This window comes from Dermacentor andersoni, chromosome 9 (assembly GCF_023375885.2).
Source record: "Dermacentor andersoni chromosome 9, qqDerAnde1_hic_scaffold, whole genome shotgun sequence".
In the NCBI taxonomy this organism is placed as follows: domain Eukaryota; kingdom Metazoa; phylum Arthropoda; class Arachnida; order Ixodida; family Ixodidae; genus Dermacentor; species Dermacentor andersoni.
This window is the reverse complement of record NC_092822.1, coordinates 68,647,022-68,656,461: the sequence shown is the minus strand read 5'-3', so window position 1 is coordinate 68,656,461 and position 9,440 is coordinate 68,647,022. Positions and strand designations below refer to the sequence as shown.

The 9,440-nt window shown below is 42.3% G+C and overlaps 1 protein-coding gene across 1 annotated transcript in view; it reads left to right on the top strand.

Moving 5' to 3' along the window:
- The first annotated feature begins 1,811 nt into the window (after positions 1–1,811).
- The window catches only part of LOC126528221 (uncharacterized), a 32,833-nt gene continuing 25,204 nt past the window's right edge, over positions 1,812–9,440 (top strand). Inside the window, exon 1 of the mRNA XM_072284546.1 lies at positions 1,812–5,481. Coding sequence (XP_072140647.1) covers positions 5,106–5,481 — 376 coding nt within the window. The 5' untranslated portion in view covers positions 1,812–5,105. The remainder of the gene's footprint in view (positions 5,482–9,440) is intronic.

Here is a 9,440-nt window from a genome sequence, read left to right as displayed (position 1 = left end):
TGTGCTAGTAGCATGTAGTTTGTCCAAGCAAAAAAAGAACCATCTTTATTCATTTATTTTTTTTCCCACATTTTAGCATCCAGTGTCACAATTGTGATGTACCTTTCTGAGACTAAAGGCTTGGCTTAGGACTACAGTTCTTTTGCGGCTGTCAGCTAACCTGCCATACAGTGGGCACAGCTTGAGGATGGAAGGCACTTGTGTGATTCTAATGTTGTGTAGTGCACTTGAAGGAGCTGACATATCTCTGGGGCCAAGCACTTGGCTGGCATGCAATGAACCGAGGTTGTAACCTTGGAGTGGTTTGTCATCTTTGTTAAATGCAAAAAGCATATTTGGGTACTCTGCCTCACTTTGATCTTTCTATCATGATCTTTCTTTGATCTTTCTTTGATCTTTCTAGCATGAACATAAATTTCAGCGGTGCCTTTTATACCACTGTGCCTGCAGACTTCATGCAATCACATATAACGCAGTTATGTAGTGTCCTGCATAGTACTATAGCTAGATATTTGACATAATGAGCTTCTGTTGAATAATATTTTTTTCTGGTTTCAGAAAGTCTATGGATGTAGTTGTTCATAAGAGAGGGGGGGATATTGTAGCTACCTATTAGAACCTACTTCTTTGTATTAGTTATGCCCACACAGCAAATAGCAGGTGATGTAAAGATTAGAGTACTGCACAGGCCCGGGCCGGGTAAAGTGATTTCTGACAGGCCCAGGCCTGGTGCCCTTGGGCCTGGGCCGGGCTTGTGCATGAAGCTGTGTGCAACATAAGTGCCTAAGTCAGGCCTTTCACAAAATTGAAAATTCAGGATTTTTATGTTTTAGATGGAGTGTGGTCACATTCTAGTCACATTTTGGTTTGCCCTACACTAAAATGATGCAAAGAACTTTCCACATGCACGAAATTCACACCGTGCTGTTAAGCCAGCTTGAATTTAATGGTTGATGATTTGCCTAAACTAACCAGCAAGGAGTTGATAATGGCAGACAAAACAAGAGAGGAGTATCATTACACATTCTCGAGGCACACCCATAGCTTTCCACTGCGGCATGTTTACAGCTTCCACGCTTCCGTGAGAAAAGCTGTGCATAACACTTGAAGACAAGTTTATTATTAAATTCTCTTTGTTAGACTGCACAACATGTTTTATACGCTGATAATGAATTTCATGTGTTGAACTCATATTGGAAGCGGTTTTATCCGTGGTATAGCTGGTCAGAAAATCTGAACTTAACCTCTCTTGAAAATGACACACTTGAAAAAGTATCGCTGCTAGTAAAATGCTTGTTGCTGAGAAACAATTTGGGTTTGTGCAAAATGTAATCTATCATAAGGATCATGCGTTTTACTATACAGTCTACGCTCTCTACTACGGACCCGCGTACAACAGACTTTCGGATATAACAGACCATATTTAAGCCTTAGTTTGTTCAACTTGTTTTATTAATGCTATGAAGTTCGCTTTTAATGGGCCATGCTACAACGGACTATCGGCTACAGCAGATGAAATTAGTGGCAATTTTTGTAAAAATCAGGCGTATAAAACAAACTTTTGCCTTGTTGACATGGGCTGGCAACTGACTTGCGAGGGTCAGCCGAGTGCGGCTCAATATCTTGAGCGCGAGGGAGGGAGGAAAGCGGGGTGGAAGCGCACCATCTTTCGCGTGTGAGGCACGGGGGGAAAGAAATTGTGGGGCAAGGTGGGGGGGGGGGGGGTCTACTCCAGTGGCTACTGTTAACGGCGCAGCTGCGATGCGGACAAAGTGTACCCAGTGCCGGTAGCTTCGCATGTGCTGTGCTTTCAACGTTCAGATTGCGTTGAAGCGAGAGACAGCACAAAGGTCAATTAGCTCGCTGCTGCCGTCGGGCTTATCTTGCTTAATTTACTATCGCAACCAGTGCTTCGCTTTTTGGCCGAAACTGCGACTTTTGTGTTTGTTTTTTACTTTGGATGTTCGTCACTCACTCTTTGAAATAAAGTTGTTAAACATTGCGACGAAAGTTTCGGAAGTGAGGCGTCTCGGATATTACGGACTTAGGATAAAACATGTTTTTATTGGATTATCAGGGTCCATTATAATGAGAGTTGACTGTAGCAACTAGCAGTTTTGTTCAAGTTCTCATCCTCACATGCTCTAACCATCTGTTAATGAATAAGTTCTTACATGGAAAGAAGGCACTATGGATAAGACCTGCTTGAGGCTATGGAAATAATTATAGCAGTAGCAGTAGTCATCTAGCCACCCTAAACTACTGCATAGGGGCTAGAGTGTGCAGGAATATGGTCAAATGGGTTCAAATGGCACTTGGGGTGCATGCATTCAAGTGAAATGTGCAGTAGTTGATTATACTTTGGCACTGTGGCAGTCAATTCACATTGGAGCATGTCACCAGGAACTTTCTGCTGTTTCAACGAAGATCTTGCACCACTGAGTAGGCTATAGAGATATCTCGTTGTCTGGTGTTTTCAAAAAGCCTTGTAGATTAGATTACGTTATTCTCTAACCACGAAAAATACTTCTCATATGGTCTTATTAATGCATGCAGGGCACTTTTCAGCAAGTGTGTAGCTTTTTTATGCGAATATCTAAAGCCTTTGTATAGTCCGTATCTGGCACTGTAGTCTCTGGCATTACAACATGGCAAGTTGTCGTCGTTTCTCTGAAGCTTTTTAGTGATGAAAAAGTCGAGGAACATCTAATTATTCAGTGACTGTAGAAGAGACTTCATCAGTACTCGCCAATGAAGCTTTTGATGTGCTGAATGAGCGCTGGCAGGAGCATTGGGACACATGGTGTTTGGAAAAGGTGCTGTTGTTATCAAGGCTGTGGGCAAATAGAAATCTGTGTTCAAGACAACAGTGCTCTTACGTTGAAAAAAAAAAATATATATATTCCACTCTTAAGAAGAGGCTTTGCATGAGTTCATGAATAATTGTTCACAATAGCTACGTGAGGTCCTAATATGCTGTGAAGTTTAACATCATGGCCCCAGCCTAAATATTTCTGTTGATACGAAGGGGAAAAGTTTGTCTGTGTTGTTACCATTTGTGCTGGCTTTGATATTGACCTTTATGCTGTTACAGATGTGTCCATGCCTCTTTGAAAATGTCCTACACAATGTGTGCTTCAGGCTTTGCCAGGAAACCAGCTGACCAGATTCTTCACAGAAAGAATTCACTTGTTTGCTCTGTTACATGACACAGTTTGATATAGGCTTGATTTAGCATTGAAGCAGTGATATGACTGTATGCTGATTAAGACCAATGACTTTCTTGTCTGGAACAAATGTACCTCACTGTACTGCACTGTACTGGAATGCATCAGGAATGCAGTACTGCAACTGTGCTATACTAGCTGAGAATGTAGTTCAGTCAAGGTAATATATAGTGTGGGTTTTTGCCTGTCATATTTTTTCAGTAATTTGTGCATGTGTTCAGTAGTGTTAGTGACAAAAATATAAACTGGTAGGTAGGTTACCTTCTGTAGCTTTTTGTTTCATATTGCTTTTGATGAGGTAACACAAGAATGATTATAGTAAATGTTTATAATGCACCAATAACGACAAACAATCCTTTGTGGAACGCACTGAAATATGGCTGATTTCTCCTCCATCAACAAATGTGGTTCCATTCTAACATTTATGAATGCTTTGTTGATTTCTTATTTTGTTTTATGTCTTTCATTTTCTTTCAGATTTATTCTTTCTTTTATATTTCATTCTATAATTATCACGTGTTCAAATATTAGTTGATGATTTTGATGAACTATTAGTTTGATTAGTTGGCCATTTTGTTGAGCCTCGTTGTGGTGTGAAGAACATGTAATACTTAGTTTAATAGGCGAGTACATATGCATTGTTGCATATAAAGACTAGTTTTACTTTGTAGGCATAATATCAAAATTGCATGCCAAATCCGATCTTTATGTATTGCCAGCAGGAGTTTGTGTGTATCTAAGATAGTTATTTTTGTATAGAGAGATAGGAACTTCTGTGGGACGTACTGCATCACTGCGCTGTTGCCAGGACAGTAATCGATGGGTTGTGTAGTCCAAGGTTATAGCATACTTTGCCACCAACCATGGCAATCCTTTTTACAGGGAAAGCTACATAGCTCTACCTCTCATTGGTCCGTCATCTCCATAGGCAAAAACTTGGGAGACGTGTTCCACTTGTGTGGCTGCATTCCTTGCAGCACCAGCAGGCGGTATTCACATCTGCGGCATCAGCGGGAGGCATGCGTGCCGCTGGGTTCCCTGCGGCAGACGCAGGTGGCGCTCACATCCACGGCAGCAGCGATGTCACTTAAGGGGGAAAGAACCAAAAGAAGCAGGAAGCTCGCCTTCACACATAGCATTGGCCGCAAGTGTTTCCTGGTTAAGAGATCGGTTGCATAAGCTGCGACTTTCCAGGAAGGGACAACTGCTGCTCCCCAGCATGAAGCAGGGACTGACGTAACTCTGCTTCCCTAACTAAAAGAAGAACCTGCCTAGTAACTGACTTGTGTTGTGACAGTGCTATGGGAAGGCCATGTATAGTGAGGACTCCTGAAGAGCAGCGTGCATACGAGGTGTGGCAAAAGTGTGGTTAAGTGCATTTCTCTTCCCTCTGGTCCACTCTTTGTAGGTGCACGAAGTAGTGGCTCAAGCCAGGTCACAGGCCATTGAAATGTCTTAGGCTAATAATTAGGGGAAGTGCATGTGAATGTCACCGTGTGAATAATTTCAAGCTACATCATGAAGGGTAATCGTTGTAGTTCTCGCTTACAGTTTCGCTGTCCAACCACCTGCAGAGCGTGGACTGGAGACCATACTTTTTTATTGCTAGCTGTAGCAGTTTAGTTCCATCAAGTTTGTAACGCCTCATTTGCATTGTCTTCTCATGCTCTTTGTGGCTATGCAGATTGCTCATCGTCGGGGTCTCCCTCGGAGCAGTTCCAGTCACTCGTGTCCGTGCATGGTCAACTGCATTCCTGTGAGCTGCGCACTGTCAAGACTGATGAAAAGCACTGCGCAGACGAACACACGAGCACACGTGCAGGCAAGGGCCCCTTCAAGTGCCACCTCTGCTCGAGCGTATTTGGTCGCGCTTCAGAAATGAAACGGCACATGCGCAGCCACACGGGCGAGCGCCCCTTCCCGTGCCATCTGTGCTCAAATGCGTTCTCTGACAGCACCACCCTAAAGCGGCATGTGCGCGCCCACACGGGAGAGCGTCTCTACAAGTGCCACCTGTGCCCGAACACATTCACAAAAAATTGTAACCTGAAGCAGCATCTGCTCACACACACGGGCAAGCGCCCTTTCCGCTGCCACCTCTGCCCGGAGACATTCTCTCGGAGTTACACCCTAAAGCGACATGTGTTCACGCACACAGGAGAGCGTCCCTTTTCCTGCGTGCACTGCGGCCTGTCCTTTTTGCGGAAGGACCAGCTCTTGTACCATGTGTCCGATCACACAGGGGAGAAGCCCTAGAATAAAGGTCAGGTGCACGAAGTTGTTTTGTAGATCAGCCGATATATCCATGTTTTATTACAGCACGGGATTCATAAACTGCATTGAGAGGTTTCCAGATCTCTGAACCGTAGATTTTCTTGCAGTATTATCTAGAAGAAAGTTGACTGCACTGTCTATGTGAATTTCCTAAATACTCCCTTCATGTGATTTCACTGCTATGCCAGCATATTGAAGGTTTGGCTTGCCTTGAGGGTGGATTGGCCTGAAATGAGCTCATGACTGTGTAAATAAGTTTTATGAATTGACACATAATATAAAAAGTTAGCAAAGAAAACAGAAACATATAATTGAAACCAGAGAACAGTAGTAGGCGCCAAAGTTATGCAACTACTCTCAAGTCTCGGAAGCATCTTCATATAAATATCTCGAAGTTCACCTCGCTCCTAACCTAACCTAACCTGACCTGGGCATCCCACGTCACCGCCATTTGCGCCAAAGCCTCACGAACTTTGTGGTATTTACGAAAAAACTTAAACACCCCAACCAGCGTCTGGAAGCTTGCATATGCAACATTTGTCCAGCCTGAACTAGAATTTGCATGCCCTGTGTGGTCGCCTCATCAAAAATATCTAATCGATATGCTAGAAGCCATACAGAACAGAGTAGCACGTTTTATTTCTTGCAACTATATCTATTCTCATAGCGTAACTGAGATTAAACAAAATCATGACATCATTTCACTTGAAACTCACCGTTGCATCGCACTTTTCTGTTTGTTCCACAAGTACGTTTATGATAATAGGCTGTCTCCGCTACCTCTTGAAAGGCCTTTATGCAAGTCAAAACGCCTCCATAACAATTTCAGTTACTCGCGCATCTTCGGTCACACATTAACCTTCAACAGCTCTGCCCTTCCACGTGCCATTTCTCTGTGGAACGATTTGCCTGGTACTATCGCTTCCTTAACAAACCATGATTCCTTCCGCAACCAAGTCAGCAGTCATCTTTCAGTAACACCCTTTTAATCTGTTCACCGACTTATTGCTTTCGTTGTTATTTCTCAGTTGCATTCTGGTTTGTACTGCGCATCAGTTACATTTTGAAAGTATGCTGTATCTCTTGTGTTTGAATGCTTTGTATTAGAAATGTATAAGTGCCACTTGCAACATATGTTTACAAGCTCTTATAGTACTGCTTCCGTTTATACACCCCCCCCCCTTTTACATCATGCTCCTATGGGGGCCTGTAAGGTCTTTTGTAAATAAATAAATAAATTCCTTTCTTTTGTCAATTGCATTGGGACCTTATGAAGGAGTGAAATTTAATAATACATGTCAGCTTTTTTTGTGCGCATTCCGCAGGATATAGCTGAGATTAGGCGCTGACTAGCTCCTAGACTGGTCTGCAAGACAATACTCTTGCCTATATTGGACTCAGACCTGTGATTAATAATTGTAAAAAGAACAAAAATTCAGCAGAGAAACTTAAGACTGCTTAACCTTGGGAATGTGAAAGCATTATAGTCCCTTTGGTGAAAGGTTTTTTTCCACACGCTCCTTGTTCGCACGGGTTCTCGCCTACGTTCTAACTGCGCCTCAATAAGGCCAAATGAAAACATGTGAAGTATCTCAATGAGATCACTTCCTATGAGGGGTCATAACATGAAGGATTGCTCAGCAGCGTTCAATTGGACATTAAGGGTGCGATCTCGTACGCGTTCCAAAATAGAACAGAGGCGGTCCATTCCACCGAGCCGCACACGACTGGTCAATTTGAACCGTGACGAACACCATGACGTCAATTGTGACATGATATCTGCTGTCAATCATTCCGTGTCGTCTGCTATCAGACAAATGCAATGGAACGGACCACCTATTTCGTGACGTAAAGAACGGACCACCTCCGTTTGATTTTGGAACGCATACAAGATTGCACCCTAGTACTTTTTACTTCATGGCCTCATTCTATGGACTCATGATGTGGCGCCACTTCCTCCTCATTGGCTGTGTTTTGACGTGCCCAATGAGTATTTACTAGGCCTCACCTTTCGACGTGACATGTGCGATGACACACACGCTAGGCACATCTTTAGTTAACCAGAACCATTGAGCCGCCATGGCATCAGGGAAGCATGCTTGTCTTGCACCCCGGAGGCCCAGGTTTGATTCCCATCCTGACTGAAATTTAAAAAATTTTATTTTTAAAGCTATTAATTTACTTTGTTTACAGTAACCTCCCTGAGAAATTTGACGCTAATGCGAGCATTCTTTGACATGTTTTTACTCTTCGAGCTGTCGGCCATTTTGGTACAATCGCTCAGTGGTGATGCCTACAACGTAATGGGGCATATAATGCTTTCGCATTAAAGAAAAAAGATTTGGCAAACATTATTTTAGGGCCTGTAATCTGTACGTCTGAGAAGAGCGGCTCACATCTGCAGGAATCGCAATGTGCAGGCAAATGCATGCCTTCTTTATTCCTGATGCTGCATGTTCTCATGTACGGTCATTTACACATTGGCCAGTTTGTCGTATGTAGGACTCGCCACAAGACAGAAGTATGCATACTCCACACCAGTCGCACAATCAACAAAATGTGTTGTGTGGTTCTCTCCACAGTCTTTACTTTCGCTTGTGTTGTGCAACAGATACGTGGGTATAGGGATTATTGGGCAAAGCAAGAACACGATTGAGACAAAAATATCAGAACACTACCACAACAACAAAAATGGAGAGAAATTTATCAGTCGCTAGTCAGTGGCTAGTCAGTGCCTAGTCATTAGTCGTGTATCGTTCAGAAAGCGCCTTGTTGAAACTTGGGGCATGAAACTAGAAAACTGTTGTTTGTTTCCTTTCTGTTTTCACCTGTGGTCCTACAGTTCTACGCATATTCGAGTATATTGTGCAGCATAACAGCAAATTTGAAGGCCTAATAAAGCAGTTGGTAGTGATGCTTGTCCTGTCTTACTTTGTCGTTATAGTGTTAATTTGTGCTTCTCTTCTACTAGCTAAGTCACTGAAGTGAAGTCAAATGTGTCTCTATTGAGTCACCACATTTGGCTTCGAGTAATTACCTGTTTGCATTGTATATTATGCGATTATCGTGAACTTGGTTCTTTGAAGCGCATTTATTTTCATTTGTTCGCTACTGGTATTTAGTTAGTATCATTACTGTAATATTCCATGGCATACTTCTTTTTTTGTTAACTATTGTGTATTTCTTTCTTTTTTTATTGTCCGACAAGCCATTGTTTGATATACTTTTGTCTCGAGGGGCCGTAAATGTATGGTTCTTAGGCTGTGTTTGTAGCAACCATCACATGCTTCAGTTCAGGCTCTATTCTGCACCTTTGAGCACTTCCAGAAATGGGCATTTCTATTTGGTTCTTGTACCCTACACTGGAAGCTGTACATTGTTTTAGTGCATTTTAGTAAGTCTTAGCTGTAGCCTACAAGTAGGTGTGCTCTTGTAGAAAAGCTACAAACGTCCACATGCACTAGCGGTACCTCATTCAACAAGTTCCATCCAGGTGGCAGGCGATGAAACTAGGCAGGAAATATTTGTATTTTCTGACAGATTGCCAAAAGATGACCAGTGCCTGTGTGTTCTGAATAAAGATTGTGCTACGATGCTCCATAATCTGGTCATATTCAAAAAGGTCATGTTGACATTTGATGAAGCCCCGTAATGAGCTGCATAATTTCTTGACATTTTTACTGCCTTTGAGTAATTTCCCAAATCTTGTCTTAAATCATTCTCCAACAATATATCTCAAAATAAACACGTGAAATACTAATTTTAAGTGCATATATGTCTGGATTTTTTAACATGTGTATTGCTTACTTGAACATAACTTTTCTGATGATCATATTCCAAACAAAAGATTAATAAAAAAATTTTTTTGTCTTCAGGGAGTTGAAATGTCACTGTTTCGCTGTCGCTCAATTGAGAAAAAAATACTCGAAACAGCTAAAG